The 18428-nt window shown below is 35.7% G+C and overlaps 1 protein-coding gene and 1 long non-coding RNA gene across 3 annotated transcripts in view; one reads left to right on the forward strand and one right to left on the reverse strand.

Moving 5' to 3' along the window:
- CNTN6 (contactin 6) overlaps nt 1-18428 on the reverse strand; it is a 293984-nt gene that overhangs the window by 154816 nt on the left and 120740 nt on the right. Inside the window, exons 3-4 of the mRNA XM_058563553.1 lie at nt 14640-14766; nt 8159-8334 (exon numbers count right to left, since the gene is read on the reverse strand). Of these exons, the coding sequence (XP_058419536.1) occupies nt 8159-8334; nt 14640-14766 (303 nt within the window). The remainder of the gene's footprint in view (nt 1-8158; nt 8335-14639; nt 14767-18428) is intronic.
- The window catches only part of LOC131418988 (uncharacterized), a 36860-nt gene that overhangs the window by 7848 nt on the left and 10584 nt on the right, over nt 1-18428 (forward strand). The gene's annotated exons all lie outside the window — the stretch shown is intronic.

Genomic DNA, 18428 nt, shown 5'->3' on the forward strand with positions numbered 1-18428 from the left:
TAATAATAAATCCCAGAAAATATTTCATCTGATTCTTTAGTGCAAACAACAATTTTGCTGTAATTTCCAACCAGTTTTATAAATCTCAACAGCAAAATCTCTACGGTATATAACTTCCTCAAAACCATTTGTCAAATAGCGTGAGAGTAATAAACAAGCCTTTCACCTTTGGATTTCACTCTCAGTTTTACAAATCAGAAACTTTCAGTTTGGATAGGATGAGTACCTTACTTTCTAACTCTTTCCTCTCCCACCCTGCCTCTTAGCTCATGCAGCTTGAATGTACAATTTTATTCAAATAGACCCAAAAGACAAGGTCCTGCGGAATATAAGTAGCGGTGGGAGGTGGGAGAAGGCCTGAATTTTGAAAAGCACCATTTCTGATGAGATACATAAATAGATATCCAGCAGTGATGATGAAGGAAAAATGAGGCTAAAACATTGAATAGTCTCCTTTCCTGTTGATTTTAAAAATAAATATAATAGTGGCTTGTTGCAATTCTACCATGCAACTGCTCAAGGTCCATTTGTTTAAGATGTGAATTATTTTTAAAAGCAAAGACAAAGTTTTCTCCTTGAGATGATACCAATTGGCGGTTATGTTATTATTACCTGAAGACAAATTCAGAATATTAAATCCATTGGAGCGTTATTTAGTGCTATCTACAAAATAATCATGAAAACCCAGTGCTAATATATCAACTTTCTTTTATCTAAGAAATTAAAGAAAAAATATTTCTTTGCCTACTGTGTTTAGCTACTTCTTTTCTGATGTACAAAAAAAGGTTAAAAGCCATCTAGCATTTTCATTTATAATTAGATATGCATTACCTACTTAACACACACTTCACAAATATCAGAGACTTCACAACTTCCAAATGCATTTTTAAGTGTTATTTTTAAAACTCCTTCTCCTGGATCTTAATTTCTTTTTCAGATATAAATGCACTTTATCACCATATCATCAGGATCATGTATAACTATTTTTGCATTTTTTTATATATGAGAAAGTTTTAAAGACATTCTGAACTGATCAGTGCCCAAGAAGATTTTGAAATTTATTTCTAAATGTGATTTGTTTTGTTTTTCCTGCTTGTACAGACCTTGGGCAAGAGACAGAAATAAAAATAGACATCACCTTCAAATACACAAATATCTTAGAAATCCTCTAAAGAGTCAGAGACCTTTATGTTATGACTTTTACCTGGAGACCTTTTCTGTTGTGCTCTGTGGTTTTGGAGTCGTGTGGATTCTGTTTTACCTCCTCTATCTACAAATAAATATATATTTAAAAATTATTTTGAGATGGAGATGTGAGAAATTCTGGGTCTGTTGTAGGTTGAATGACCTTGGGCAAGTGACATAGTTGCCCCACCTTGAATTTCTCCATCTGTAAAACATCTTTAAAACAGCTTACAGAAATAGAGATGAATGACATTGCAGGTCTAAAACTCTTGGCATTCCTCTGGAAAAAAATTACAATGATTGTAAATGCCTACATGTTTATAGCCCTTTAAAATGAATTATTATTACATTTTAACCTTGAGCCATCTAAAATCAACTCTGTGATGTAGATCAAGAATTCTTTAATCCCATCTTACAAGCGTGAGAACTGAGGTTTGGAGCACCCTGAAATATGTGTGCTGTGGTTTTAATAGTATTAGTAATATCATTAATGTACCATACTGATATTTTTAGTGAAAAGTAGGTGGCATTTTCAAACTACATTTTATAAACCACTTCAAAATCCTTAACATCATTCAAAATATTTCCACTCTCTTAGGATAAATACTGGTCTCAAACTTGGCCTATTAATAGCTGCATGGCCAGACCTCTGCCAAGCTCTCCATCAGCAACTCACACCAGTCTATCAGTTGCGCTTACCCACAGCTCTACATGTAATAAGCATCTGTCATCATACCAACCCTATATGAAATGGATGATATTGACACTCCATTTTACTTACGAGTTAACACTTGTGCACAATGTCATGTTGAGTGCGGAATATTCTTCAAATACAGGCAGTTCACTTCTGGTGCCTCTGCTGAAAAGCATCATGCGATGATGGATTTGTGGGTGTTTCTTTGGCATCTCATAATATCACTCAATTATTCCATTGTTTATAAATTAAGCTTGGAAATAAAAGGCCTCCAAAATTTGGATATACCTGGCTCAAATTATTTTTCAGCCTCACCCTAGAAAACCAGCCATTTCTTAATCATGGCCTTCTGTATTCCAGTTATCACGCCTGGTCATTTGCCAATCTCCTCGCATTTTCTCCGAGACTTGAGGCTTGTTCACACATTTGCATTTCCTCTTGCTCTCCTTCCCATCTGAATGTTCTTCTCTACCCGCTTTCTATGTCTGGAACGCTAATATTTCAAGGCTCAATTCAAGCCCCACGGCCTTTGGGAGACTTCCATTGCCCTTTCTCCAACCCAGGCAAATTTTACTACTTCCTACTCTGGGCTCCCCTATAGATTAAATCTACTTCTCTCACTTCACCTGATGCTTTTTTTGGGGAAGTGCAGTGGGCGATGGGAGCATGGACTCTACATTCCGACTGCCTGGGTTTGAATACTGACTCTGCCACTTACTATTTGTGTGTTTGGGGCGGATTAGTTAATTCTCCTATGCTTCAATCTGCTCATCTGAAAATGGGATTCATGGTGACCTCGTAGGGGTTAATTTACATAAAGAGCGTAAAACAATGCCTGCTATACTATATGTATTATGTAAGTGTTAGCAATTTCTTTCATTTTTTTTTCATTGCACTTAAGATTCCACCTGTCTGCCCTGTGAAGACAGGGAGTAGCTGTTTCTTATCTATCTTTTAATCTTTAGGCCCTAGTGCAGTGCTTGATGCATATAAATAAGGTGTTTTCTGGTTACTTGTTGGATGAATAAATGAATAGTCAGTTAGGAGGCTCCAATCTAGCTGCCTTTCCCTCTGCAACAATGGAATAAACTTATTTGAAATGATATCTGTGACTAAATATTAAATAGTGCAGAATCAAAAAGTCTTATTCATGAGTAACTTTTATCCCAAATGTTTCTCTATTCATTGGTAGAGTAGTATATTGTAAGAATAAAAAAACAAAAAAAAAACCAACTTGGTGAAATCATAGATTTCTTTCAAAACACCTATCTTTTTTTCTCAAGGATGACATTTTAAACAGTAATGACAGATGCAATGTTCTCTCACACAAGTACAGAGTAATTCATTAACATACATATGAAAGGAAGACGTCTACATTCAACCTTTACCACCAAAGTCCTTGAGAAATAAAAGAAATTCAAAGCAGCTACAAGTGTAGCCTGTAAAAAGTCAAACTGGTTTTATCATTCAAGAACGTCAGGGTGATAACAGGAGCTTTTGGTGTCTAGACATCGGCTGAATTTGCTTTAGGGTTGAGGTTGGGTGGGGGAAGAAAGGAGAGCTTAAATTAAAATCTGCCTGAGTATTTGGAATGACAGAATCTTATGCAGAAGAGCTGAAAGGAACTTTTGTAATCTAATATTCAAAACACAACTTTAATAAGTCCACAGAGGTGAATGACTTGTCTGGGTAGCAGAGCTGGTTAACGACAGATTTGATTTAGGAGTACATTTCATAATAGGTGGTTTTTTATACATGGGCCACATTTCAGAATGGTTTCATGGTGAGATGATTCAGGTGAGATGATTCAGGATGTTACAGACTGAGCCTAAAATAAACTCCAAGGGTGCTTTTGAATTGCTGAACATCAGGATAAAAGTTACAAACAAAAGCCATCAATTATCTAGAGGTATGTGCCTACAGAGTCTCTCCCATGGACAGGTGAGGTTCTAAAAGGCTATTCACAGTCCATTTGTTCTGAAGGTTAGTGACACTACACAATTGACTGCCAACCGGTAGGAAGCAGACTTGTTGACACAATTTTATTTTGATGTATAGCTTTGTTTCTACCTACGGAAATAAATATGGGCAGGGCTTCTGGACCTAATTTTTCTACCAATAAGTAGATCAAATATTTTATATTAGATGTTTAGTGTCCATCTTACTTTGGGTTCCTTAGAAGCAGAGTCTAGGGCAGAGATTCAAGTGCATATAATTTACTGAGGGAGCACTCCCAGGAGAAAGGGAGGGAGGGAAACAGGACAGAGCAGAGGAAGGAAGGAGCTAAGCAAGAGGAGGTCTCCAGCTGTTCTCTAGCTCCAGCCTGATTCCATGGGGAACTCTGAGCAGGAATTGCAGAACAGGGGCAGCTGTGGGCATTAACAGCTGGAGATGGGCACACTGCTGTAATTCTCATTGTATCAATTTCATAACAGAGGCTTAATGTTGTTAAGAGGTGGCCTGATTTCATACCACTGTATGTTTAACAGAGATAGAATTGGAACTCAGATCTGTCTGTATCAAAAAATCTTAACATTTAGCCACAATTGTTATCCCACCTACCCAGAGCCTTTTTTCTACCAAAATGGGCATTGTTGGGAATTTCTGAAAGCAGTGGTGAGGAATTCAAATTAAGTTGAAGATACAGGTCTTGCACTTTAGGAACTTCTCATTTCTTTGGACACTAGCATTCAAATTCTACTGTTTCTATACAAAGAACCAAACAGATACTTAATAAGGAAAACTTATTCTTCTTCATCTTTTTTATTTTTTAAGAATTATGATGGATAAAAAAATCCAACTGAAATGATTACCTTATTCCACTGAATTCTGATGATACTACTTTTTTAAAATTACGGTAAAATACATATAACACAAAATTTACCATTTTACTCATTTTTAAGTGTGTAATTCACTGGCATTAAATACATTTACATTGTGTAATCATCACTACCAACCATCTCCAGAACTTTTTCATCATCCCAAACTGAAACCCTGTGTCAGTTAAACACTAACTTCCCATTCTTCCCCCGACCCAGTCCCTGAAAGTCACTGTTCTACTTTCTGTCTCTATGAATCTGCCTATTCTAGTTACCTCATATCATTGGAATCATACAATATTTGTCCTTTTGTGTCTGGCTTATTTCACTTAGCAGAATGTTTTCAAAATTTGTACATGTTGTTGAACATATCAGAATTTTATTCCTTCTTAAACTTGAGTAATATTCTATTGTATGTATATGCTGCATTTTGTTTATCTGTTTGTTAATTGACATTTAGGTTTTTTCCACCTTTTAGCTATTGTGAGTAATGCTGCTATGAATATGAGGACATAAATATTTGTTCTAGTCTCTGCCTTAAATTCTTTGGGGGTATATAGCTAGAAGTGGAATTGCTATGTCGTGTGGTAATTTTACGTTTAATTTTTTGAAGAGCTGCCATACTGTCTTTTAAAGTGGCTGTACTATTTTACATTCCTACCAGCAATGTCCAAGAGTTCCAATTTTTCCACATCTTTGCCAACATTTGTTATTTTCTTTCTTTCTTTCTTTTTTATTAAAAGCCATCCTAATGGGTGTGAAGCAGTATCTCATTGTGGTTTTGATTTACATTTCCATAATGATTAGTGATGAGTATATTTTCATAGGAAAACTTATTCTTAATTAGATATTTCCCTTCTATCATTTTCTCTCTTTTTCTCTTTTTCTCTTTTTTTTTTTTTTTAAGGAAGAGTAACCTTATTTTCGAAATTATACATAGATTTGTGTGTGGATACACATGTGATTTCTTTGGATGAGATTTCAGAACATTTATCTTGCAAAATTAACATTCTATATTCCTTAAACGAGATTAGAAAAAGGATTTGTAAATGGAGGCTTCCGGGCTGTAAGTCACCAATACTTTCTTGATTCATCCTTAAGATCCTTGTGCACATTTGTACAAAAGTAAACCCCTGAGAGTGGGGTGGCAAAGCTAGACCTGGTCTTCTCACTTTTTTAAAGAAGTTCTTTACTACTCGGAATGAACAATCGACTTAAGTGAGGTCAGAAAGATACTTATGAGATGCAGGAAATGAAGAGAGATAATTTATAGGTAATCAAAATGTGCTAGTTATGTTTAGGGTTGATTTAAGTCAGCAGAGATAATTACACTAAAGCAAATCTCTTCCTGGACTCAACAGGAAACTTTTTAGGCCTGGCACTACCATACATACTGGGCAGAAGAAGCAGAATGGTGTGGTTCTTGTTTTTGTTTTTTCAAATTTCAGAATTGAAACCTAATATCCTTTAAGTTTGTAGAATAACGATCAATTAATGGATGTAGGCCATTCTACTTTATGCATGAATAGTAATAGAAATGCTTTTAGGGATCAACAGTCACACACCTTCAACCCCAAAAGGAAAATTTTATGGAGAGAAAGGAAAGTCAGCAAGGACATAAGAATTGATTTCTCCCATTCTTAATTAAAATCTTTCCTCTTTTCTAGCAAAGACAAAATATATTTTAACTTAGGGAAGCTTTTAGTTACATATATTTTTAAAGCAGAAAAAGGGTAAGAAATAGTAATGTAGGGAATTTAAAAAATATTTTCTTTAAAAAAGGGGGACAAAGAAGAGTGGGAAATATATGGCTATTTAAAGCATAGCGCGTTACCTTTAGGCATAGGTATTCAGTTGTTTTCAAAAATGGATAGAGTCCGTAGCCCTAGAGAAACTCAAGGGTATAGCAAATAAATGTACTGTATGGGTTTTCCTTTACCAGAAAATCAAATTTACCCTTATGGAATCTGATACAAATCATGTGTATCATCTAGGGTCATCTCCTATTCAAACAGGAGAAATAAATAATTATTTTGGAAGAATCATTCAAAGGAGGTGGAGCAATTGCTTATCTGTAAAATAAGTTTCTCATCAGTATTTTGCTCCCTATTATTTTTCCAAGTGATGATCTTAGCTGAAATGCAGAAATCGAGTACTGTCATCATCTTTACCCTAAGTTTCAAAATAGCCACCAGACTTTGTACATATTCCATTTAGCTCCATAAATTTTTGCATTATCTTTCTACTTCCACAGATATAAATACATTCAGATACACTTAGCAATGTGTGTGTGTATATATGTCTGTGTGCATGTGCATGCATGTGTGTATGTTTGTATATATATGACCACATACATATGTGTGTGTGTGTGTATATATACATATATATATAATGCTTGCCTGTATATATATGACCACATGCATACACATACACATATATATATATTCAGAAACAAAGCCATCCCCAAAATGGTCAACATAAGGGGGACTGTGTGTGAAGTAAGAAATCTTTGGAAAATAAGAATTGCAATGAGAAACAGACCCAGTTATTAATTCACATACCTACTGATGACTAAGTAGTTCCACAAGGTGGGCTTTGGACATATATTTTATTAATAAAATTTCAAAACAATTACTTTTTCAAAGTAACAGACAGCATAGACCTTTCTATGAGCACCTGAAGGAGTGGCTGCTAACTGTTTGGTGCCCTGATATATCCTCTGCGGTAGGCAGGGATGGGGTGGAGTGAGGTGGTGGGGAACCAAAGAGAGAAATGCAAGCCTCCCACTTCATCCACATCAGCAGATATAATTACTTTCAAACAAGGCTTTTCCTTGATCCAACACGAAACATTTCAGTCCCTGGAAACACTATATATAAAGGATATAAGAGGCAGTATGTCTATTGTTCATCTGCTAATGTTCCCAAATGTCACCAAGGTAATTACTTGGATGACATTTATGTGACGCAGCTGGACATTGTTACAGTTAATATAAAGTCTGCCTTTGGCAACCATTTTATTTCCACCTACATTAAACTGTGGGTATATGATCACTTTTCCTGGGAGAATACCCACTGCCCCCAAAAGACATCTCTGACCTCAACTTTTTCTTCCTGTGCTCTGCACACTAACATCCAACACAAAAGAAAAAGAAAAATAATAGTGTATTATATATCTTTATCTTAATATTTACATCTGGAATTTTTAGAGATGTTTCTAAATATAATTCACAAAATATAACAACAATGATATTTTCTTCTTTGTTTGAAACATATTTCAACAATCCTCAGGAGTCTGGATTCACAAAATGCACACAGTTAAAACTTTTTGCCTCTATAAAGTCATATTTGCTTTCAAAGAGCAGATGATTGGCAAAGCTTGATTTTTTTCTAATATAAATATAGTAAGAATATTATATTTTCAGAAACACAGAGATTATAGATTTTTCCCACAAACTCACATGCAAATTGGAGCTTCGCCTTCCGACTCAGAATTGTCCCCAGAGGGTTGGTGGCCAGGCACTGGTACGTGCCAATATCTTGATCTGTGTGGGGGCTACTGATTGCCAGACTGCCTCCATCCAACCTGTAGTGATAACTCATGGTAAAATCAATATCTGTGCCGTTTTGCTTCCACCTTCAAGGGAAAAAAAATCAAATTATGCTTATAATATGTAGACTTGACCACTGTTCGTCTTAAACAGCATGCAGTTGTAATTCCTGCGAGCATTTAAAGAAAACAAAAACAAAAACATGATTACATGTGGACACAATCCTACCAGTTTCATCAAAGACAACTGCCTTCATGAGCTCAGTGATATCAATAACTAGGTTATTTGAAAGATCTTCCATTCTTTACGAATTACAAACATTTGGCCAAATGTGTACAAAGAGGCAACAGAACTCTTGACATGAGAAATATAAATTAGACATTTAGTCAATAATACTGGCCATCCTTTTCTTTTAGCAGCTTTTCGAATAACATATACCATACCTGAGCACCCATAACTGATGCCACAAAATTGAATGTCAAAAATGATTTAGAGATGGAAATCCAAGAAGGGTATACTACAAATGCCACAAAGAACACCAGGAAAGATTTTACAATGCCAATTGGAGGCTGATAACAAAACAATAATAACCTGACTACTTTAGAACATGATTGTCTCTGTTAGTCTCTTACTTGGAAAATTAATCACAGTGAAACTATTTCAATGATACTTAGAAATGCCAAACTAGGGCCAGCCCCGTGGCTTAGCAGTTAAGCGCGCGCGCTCCGCTGCTGGCGGCCTGGGTTCGGATCCCGGGCGCGCACCGACGCACAGCTTCTCCGGCCATGCTGTGGCCGCGTCCCACATATAGCAACTAGAAGGATGTGCAACTATGACATACAGCTATCTACTGGGGCCTTGGAGAAAAAAAAGGAGGAGGGTTGGCAATAGATGTTAGCTCAGAGCCAGTCTTCCTCAGCAAAAAGAGGAGGATTAGCATGGATGTTAGCTCAGGGCTGATATTCCTCACAAAAAAAAAAAAGGAAATGCCAAACTAAAATTATACTTGAACGAAATAAATGCAGTTTGAGAGGTTTTTATTTTAGGCAGCAAAAAGTCTCTTGGCTTACCTATTAGTCCACAATCCTTTAGTACATGAATTAAGTAGCAGAATTGACTTACAATTATGTTTATTTTCAAAGAACCATAAGATGTTTTAGAAACTTTATTCATTTTAAGAATATCCAGTAATTACTTCTAACTGGACTCACTTCCTCCACCTTGCACCCAAGCTTTCATTGAAATACCCAGACATTTTGAAGTATGAATATTGCATATTTAATGAGACACATTCCTAGGGCACAAGCTGTGTGTAGTCATATAAACTGTTTAAAAAAACATTTAATAGACTGAATTAAGACAATCAGTCATTTAGAAAAACAAGTGAAAGGGTTCTTCCTATGGAATACAGCCAATTTCCAAACCATGTTATTTAGAGTCTATGCCAGTTTTGCTATGATTCTTACCTTCATACTAAGATTATATTAAAAATATTTTGGTGGTGTTGGCTAATTGTTAGAAAGGAATGACATTTTACAGAATTTTTCCGAACGTCATTGACTTTTTTAGGAGCATCTTGAAACATTCCATGGACAGAGTCTGGCAAACATCTACCACAGTAGAAAAGAAGATGAACTTAGGTAATACTCTACACTATTAAAGACGAGAGGTGATTGACCAAATAAAAACCACTTAGAGGTTGTGAACCAACTCTGTCACTTTAAAATTATTTAGCAAATTCTTGTGCACCTCAATGTCTTTTTAATAAAAGGAAGTTGAAAGACAACAGTCAAAAATAGTACATTTCGTTTGCCTGAACTTTCTGCCAAATTTTTTTTCTAGAGAAATTTGTACAGTTTCTTATTCTCAATATCAGGAGAAGAAAATGCAGAAAAATTTTTCCTTCTTTAGGCCTATCTCAAGACTCCAATATTCTCTTTGCCAGCAGCCATAATACTGCCTTTCGTAATTTGCTTACAGGGCATGATCTTCAGACCTCCATGTTCCCTTTCGTTTTCAAAGCAAAGGATATACCATACTTAGTTTGCCAGCTCTCTTTAATTTTGGAATCAATCACTGAAATAACTGCTGTCATCATTACATGCTCCTAATTAAGCTCAGTAATTGTTTTTCAACACAAATTCAAAGTTGTTGGCTTAGCTGCAGCAGATGAATTTTTCACAGTATCCCCATAATCATTCTAATCACTATGGTACAATGATTATTAAACTGTGCATATAGATCAGGGGTTCAACTCCTGGTGTGGGCTTTGTCCTAATTAATATGTTTAAATCAATGGAGAAATAGTATTAATGAATTCAAGTGATTGTCATACACACATTACTGATAGGATTGCATACCCAGGAGAATTTTCTTATGATGCAAACTAGGAAATATACTTTAAATGAGTACTTTAATCATCTGCATTAATATCATACTAATTCCAGGAAACATAATGGATTTGATCTAAAATCTTGACCTTTTGCTGGGGAATATCCTTCAGTATTAAGTAGTTAAGCCCTGTGTCAAGACTACAATGGCTGGGGGCTATGTTTGCATGTGTGTGTGTGTGTGTGTGTTGTCTGTGTGTGTGTGTTTCTCTCTGTGTGTGTATGTGTGTGTGTCTGTCAGTGTTTTTCAAAACTGGGCCTCGCTTTTGAATTACATGGAGTGCTTGTTAAAAGTGCCTATTTCTGGGCCCATTCCTAGATCTCTGAAGAACTCCAAAATCTAAATTTTTGGCAGTCTCTCTGAGTGATTGTAATGTGCACTACATCTGATGCCACTGGCGCTATGGAAAGAGTTCTAGGGCTGGCTTTGACGTTTCCTTGCTGTGTATCATTGAACAAGTCATCCAAATTCTCCAGAAGTCATATCTATCAATTATAAAATTTGCCCAATAACATATATATCATGCTTTATTGCATGAGGTTGTTAAGAAGATCAAGTGAGGAAATGGGTGAAAAGAATAGAAGGGCAGAGTGGCTACTGTTATGATTTTTACTCAAAGATGCCTAGAGCTTCTCCAGACCTAAGAATGTCTCTATGACTATGGTAGAGGAGACTAAATTACAGAAAGGAGACTCCTCTGGTGACCAGGTCAAGAAGAGACGTGTCAGAAATCTTCTATGATATTCAAAGCACTTTTTCTGGTAGAGTGCACCCTATGTAGAAATAATTTATGTGTATGTTGCTTCATTTTCCCAGATAAAATGTATATTCTGAGCTGGAACTAAGCACTGCTATCTGATTATCCTAGACTTGCTAGGTACAAGCAATCCTGCCTAAGTACCATCATTGGGTAACCCATTTTCCTTCCCTTTGCAAAGCTTCCTGGCTACACTTTAATTCTCATGTGTTACCTAGTCTTCAAAAGAATAAAGAGTGATTCTTCCCATGGGAAAGCTTTGTCCAAACTTGCCTAACATGTCTGTATCTTCTTGCTTTCACTGAAATCCTGTTTGTGAAGGTGTCAACTTCACTGGAAGTGACTTTAGACAGTTGCTTTTAAACTGTTTCCAAAGTTCTTCTTTAAATTTTTCCTTATTTTCCCCATGAGACTTCATTAAGTAAATGGAATTTACTAAAAGAAAGAAAACACATCTTAAAATCAAGCCCACCCTCACTTTATGTATAAGGAAATTGATGCCAGGAGAAAGAAATGATTATTCCAAGATCACTCATGGAATGACAGAGCTGTGACTAGAAATGATTACTCTTTGTTCTAAGTCAAGACTTCTTTTCTATGGCTAGATGTTATATCCAAATAACCTCAAATAGTATTAGAATCTGAATGATAAAGATTTTCCCTCTATTACACACACACGCGCGCACACACACACTCTAAGACAAATATGATTATAAGTTTTTTTAAATAAAATTTAAGTTAGGAAGGATCATATTAAAACTAAAATTTCACATTTTGTTGCTAATGTGCATTATCTGAAATACCTTTGCCCTTTGCTTTATTATCAAGAAAATTGGGTCCAAGTCTGACATTTAAGCATTAAAAACTTAATTCATTTCTCACTCTCTTTCCAAGGCCTCTTGTCTATGAGTATTTTACGCTATAATATTAGAGATGAGCCAAACCAGGTTATGGGGACTGGAAATAAGAAGCTAAATTACCTGTCTTTAGCCTCCTAATTTACAAGTATCTTAGAAACAGGCCTTTTAACAACATTGGAATTTGTACTCTCTTCATTCATTGTATTTCTTCATAGACAAAACCAATTAGCAAACCGTCATGAGAATCACTGATTTATATCTTTATGCCTGTTACAAGCCAATAGATATTTTTATATAAGTATATGATTGATTAATTGATGATTTATTTTACTTACACTTGGCAAATGTTTCTTATTTTATAGGGATTCATATATTCTTTCCCTTCTCTAACAAATCCTACCACCTCTTATGATCAATGAAATTAGCTTTCAAAAATAAAATTACAACTTTAAATTATTAGGTGATTTTGAAAAATGTGTTAATCAGATTTTTATATATTTAACCATATATTAAATTAAGTAAGATAGCTCATCATTGAAGGAAACAAACAAGCAAACCAACTCTGAATTGGGTGAACCAGTTTGTAAAGTGAACAATCTTCACTTAACAGATGGGCTTAACTGGTTTGTGTATCCTAAAGATAGGGAAGATTTAGTATGTGTAATGAGAAGACATAACTTTTCACCTTTTTTATTGTAAAAAAAAAAAAAAGATGCTGAAGTTGGCTCAACAAAATACAAGATAAGGGAGAGTTGTCTTTAGTTTTGTGCATTTAAGTCATTGAAACCACTAAGCTAGACAATTTTTAGATCAAAGTAATCATACATATAAATATGGTATTTTTAATGCAATATAGAAAGCAGGCAAAACTAGCTTATTTTACCAAATAAAGGAAAATGTTAGTTTTTGTGTGTTGCTTCAACTTCACTGCTAAAAATGAAGACTTTTAAAAAATACCTTAGGGCCGGCCTGGTAGCATAGTGGTTAAGTGCATGCATTCTACTTCTGTGGCCCAGGGTTCGTGGTTCGGACCCCGGGAGTGGACCTACACATGGCTTATCAAGCCACACTGTGGCAGCTTCTCACATAGAAAATAGAGGATGATTGGCACAGATGTTAGCTCAGAGACAATCCTCCTCAAGCAAAAAGAGGAAGATTGGCAACAGATGTTAGCTCAGGGCCAATCTTCCTCACCAAAACAACCAAAAAAGCTTTTAAAACCCAAAGCTACAATAGTATTTTAATATTTGTTCTGTCTGTGAATATATTCTTATAATCACACTGCATATATGCAATTCTTAACAAAATATCCTTATTATTTACACAAACATAGTATATATACATGTATATATTTTTAAATTTGTGCATTCCACCTACAGCCTGGGTCAAATTTTGCCTTTATCGCAACCTTGTAAGAACAAAAGCATTACTAACCCATCCTCCATATTATTCCACAGGTCATATGCGAGAAACAAATACAATTCTTTTTTACTTGTCCAGAATCAAAATTCTTTTTCTGCCTTAGAGGGTTGATGTAGGAGGGAGATGTCTCTCCTTAGAGGGAGACATGGTTGTCTCCACCATATTTTTCTCAAATCAGTGTTTTCTGGGTGATGGAACATAGCGGTGGAGTCGCAAAAATCGATCTAATAAAATGAAGTTTCCATCTTGATTAATTCCTATCAGGGGAATGTTTTCACAGTCGTTGTATACGGGGCAACCAAGGCAGGAGCCTCAAATCGGGGGGAGAGGAGTACAAAATGAGCTTGTGCTTCAGAGTCTTTCACCTTGAGGAAACAAATCTTTTCCTTACCTTTATTTTCCTGTCTTTTTCCTTTATTTTTCTTTCTTCCTGTCTTCCTGTGTTTCTTTCTTCCTTTCTATCTTTCCTTCCCTCCCTCCCTCCTCCTTCCTTCCTTCCCTCCTTTCTTCCTTCGTTTTTTCCTTCCTTCCTTCCCTTCCTTCCTTTCTTTCTTTCTTCCTTCCTCCCTCCCTTCCTTCTTTCTTTCCTTCCTTCTTTCTTTTTCTTTCCTTTCCTTTTTTCTCTCAATTCTAACCACAACATGGCACTGCATGCCACCAGTTTCAAGAATAACTGTTCTAAGCAAAACTAGTCAATAAGACAGAGTCATAATAGTGGTTGCCAGGGAGTGGGGGTGGGGGTGAGGTAGTTATCACCTGGAAAGTGGCATGACGGAACTCTTTGGGAGACAGGAAATGTATATATCTTCATTTCAGTGATGGGCACACATCTGTATACCTGTGTAAAAACTCACTGAGCTGTACACTTCAAATTAGTGCACTTTAAGCACTTTATTGTGTGTATGTTTTACCTCAGAAACAAAGAAAAAAATCAGTGTGGTGCCCAGAGGTGTGCCTTTACCTATAATGAGGTGAAGGGTAACCACTAGCAGCACAATTCAGGACGATTTCAGATTTTGATAAATCCAAAGGAAAAATGACATCTTGTGGCTCCTGGGTAAAAACAGGACTGCTCAAATGACCATCACCTGGAAAAAGAAAAGAATAACACCACATCAGAAAACTTGACCCTGTTTTGAATGCAAGTCTGTATTAGATATCAAGTCAATACACATTTAAAAAAACAATTTATCTTAAAAAAATCTCAAACATACAGGAAATGCTGTAAGAATGGTACAAAGACATTTTTTTCTGACCCATTTAGAGTAATTTTACAAGCTGATGCCCCATCATCTCAAATAAATTAGTTTATATTTCCTACAAAGGGCACAATAAAACCATCAAAATCAAGAAATTAACATTGATTCAGTATTAGCATCTAATCCTCAGGCCCTTTGTCACTGTTTTTCCTAATAAAATCCTTTACAGCAAAAGGATCCAGTTGAGAATCACAGATTTCATTTAATTGTTATGTCTCTTTAGTCTCCTTCAATGTGGAACAATTCCCCAGTCTTTCCTTGATTTTCCTGACCTTGATACCTTCGAAAACTACAAGGCAATAATTTGGTAAAGTTTCACTCAATTTGGGCTTGTCTGAGCAGTCCGCTACCAACAGCAGGTTAGGGGACCTGGCAGGAGCTGTATACTGAGGATGCAGGTAATACATAAAAGGGTCTATAAAGACCTTAAAAATTAATAGTAAAACAAGTGAAAATTGGCTCTTTTTTTAAAAAAAATTATCACTATGAAAAAGACTCCCCTGCCAGCCAGAGTACACTGATCTCATTGTCTTGCCTTCTGTCCCTCCATTCCCTTCCTCCATTGGGGCACCACTCTGTCTGCTGTTTTTATGACTACATTCAGGGATGCTCTGTGCTTTACACTGCATCCTATCAGGTGGTGCAGGATTTCTGTTTGTCCCATTACTGCTGAAGTCAACTTTGGTCACTTGATTAAGGTGCTGCCTGCCAGACTTCTCCACTATAAAGTTACTCTTTTTTCTTTTATAATTAGTATTTTGTGGTTAGGGACTTTGAGACAATGCAAATATACTGTTCCTCACTGAATGTTTAAATTTTTTATTCATATATTTCTATCAATATGATCTAATCTATCAGTGTGAAACCATAGTTTATTTTATTAAACAAGTTAGAATCGATTACTATTTACTTTGATGCCCAGATTATTATTGATTTGGCCAGAAGGAGCCCATTCAAGCTGGTTTCTTTGTCTTTTTCACAAAGAAAGATGTGTCTATCATTCTTTGAACTTTTCCTTACTTTCTGGTATGAGAAAATGTTCTAGGGCCCAGTGGCATAATGGTTAAGTTCAGCGTGCTTCACTTTGGCAGCCCGGGGTTCACGGGTTCAGATCCCAGGCATGAATCTACCCCACTCATCAGTGGCCATGCTGTGGTGGTGTCCCACATACAAAATAGAGAAAGACTGGCACAGATGTTAGCTCAGGGCCAATCTTCCTCACCCCTCAAAAAAAGGTCTAGAATCATCTTGTATTTCTTCTGCCCCAGTCATGGAAGCAGACATTTTTTCCTAAGAAAATCTGGTTCCTTTTATTAAAGAATGGTATTTAGAAACCAGGATCTGCATGCTAAGTGTACTCATTGTTATTGAGGTGTTCTTGCTCTGAGGTCCTCTCAGTGTATGTGTGTGTATGTGTGTAGGTTATATATACATTAATACATATAATTTACATATAATTATGTGTATGCATATGTTTACATATATATGTGTGTGTATTCGTATTCCATAACTTCATCTACCTATAGTGATCTATAATGGGTTTGTTCTAGTTTTCCTCTGTCCCTTGTCCCTATTTGCAATCCCCTATTCAGACTGTGAGAACCTTGCTTTCCATTATCTTCAATGTATTTATGCATTTGTTCAATCCACCTATGTATAATTAATTTCCAGTTACTGCCACCACCATCTCCCCTCGGTGAAGGTCCTCTTCACTCTGCAAAAGTTCTAACAGCTGTTCCTGGTTTTATTCCCACACCTGCCTTACACCACTTGGGGGACTGTCCCCTTCCTCCTCATTTCACTCAAATTCCAACCCTGTGCAAAGTCTCCCTCCCGCCTGGATGCCCTCTTTCACAACATTTGACCTCTGGCATTCTGTGCGTAGTCATATTCCAAAGTGGATAACTTTGTCACATCCTTCAGGATCTAACACCTCACATTGGAACGCCCCTTCTCACTAAAAAAACCTTAAAATAGAGAGAAGCACCCAGATATTATAATAAAGGCTGAACTTCCCTCCACCCCACCATTCCCTCAGGCTACAAAATGTAGGTACTCATGATCTATCCAACCTCTAAACGGGAGCTAGGAGCAACAAAACAAACAGGTACCAGATATGAAGAGAAGAAAATTAACAAATATCCCTCCTTATAAAGGAATAGATGAATTGTCTGTACAGTTCCTCAAGCATAAGCAAAATGAAAAGAAATGAAATAGTAACTATGCAAATATATTACAACAATAAAAGTGAAAAACGTAACATGCCAAAAATAGACAAAATACTCATTCTGGGAGAAACTATAACTCAAGGAAACCTAGAAAATTTCTCAAAATTGTTTCATGCTGTAGAATAAAAATATTAATTCAAAAAACACAACATATAACTCAATGGCAAGATGAAAAAAGCAATAGAATCCGATAAATTAGGAGTTTGCAAACTTAAGGATCCAAATTGCAACCAAAACAACATCACTAAAGAACTAATAAGTCAATTAGAATAGGCAAGAAACTAAACAGACACCTACTGAAAGTCAAATCACTGATATAAATGGAAGATTTGAGAAAATTATAATTAAATCAGTTGAAAAAAACACAGATAATAAAGCAATTGAAGAAAAGGCAATGGATAAGAAAGATAAAGATGATCTAACATAAAGATCCTTGATGTCACTGAAATAGTGAATCAAACAAATGTATGCAAAGATATCATCAAAAAAAATTCCTGTGAATTAAAAGAATACACCATGTTCCAGGAACATTTGAGAGAGAGCACTCAACACCCAAGACATGTTAGTTAAGTGACTGATCTTCAAAATTAAAGACTTTGCAAGGAGACCGGGCTGAAACAACAAATCACCTAAAAGAATGAAAGAAAGACCAGATTAATCTCAGATTTTAAAAAGGTAGCATTCTATATCAGAAGACAGTGAAGAAAAGTCTACGATATTCTGAATAGAAGAATGACATGACTATTATCACCCACTAAGATATCTTTCCAACATAATGGCATTCAATATTCTTTAACATCAAAAAGAAAATAAGAACCCTCAGGGAATATAACATAAATGACTATTCGTAAAGAAATGACTTAACAATGAAATCCATCCAATTAAAAATGAACTAACACATAGATCTCAAGAATTAAGGAGGAATAGGATGGATATTGAATACATTTAAATATAAAACTAACACTTAAGAACCATGTTAGCTTTGATTACAGAACAAAATATGGATGCTATAAACTCGGATAATGTAAAAATAACAATATAAATAGAAAAATGAGGAGTGGGTGAGGGACTATAGTTAGAAATATGAGTGCTGATATCATCTTCTTTCATAGCAAAAAGTCAATAGATAAACAATATATATGTATTAATTTTTAAAAGCATAAGCACTCTGATCTCTTAGTATTATTCAGTGCATGTTTTACCCTTAGAGGAATCTTTTAGAAAAAAAAATATATCTTTGTTGTCTCGATTTATTAGAAGTTC

This window comes from Diceros bicornis, chromosome 2 (genome assembly GCF_020826845.1).
Source record: "Diceros bicornis minor isolate mBicDic1 chromosome 2, mDicBic1.mat.cur, whole genome shotgun sequence".
NCBI classification, from domain to species: domain Eukaryota; kingdom Metazoa; phylum Chordata; class Mammalia; order Perissodactyla; family Rhinocerotidae; genus Diceros; species Diceros bicornis.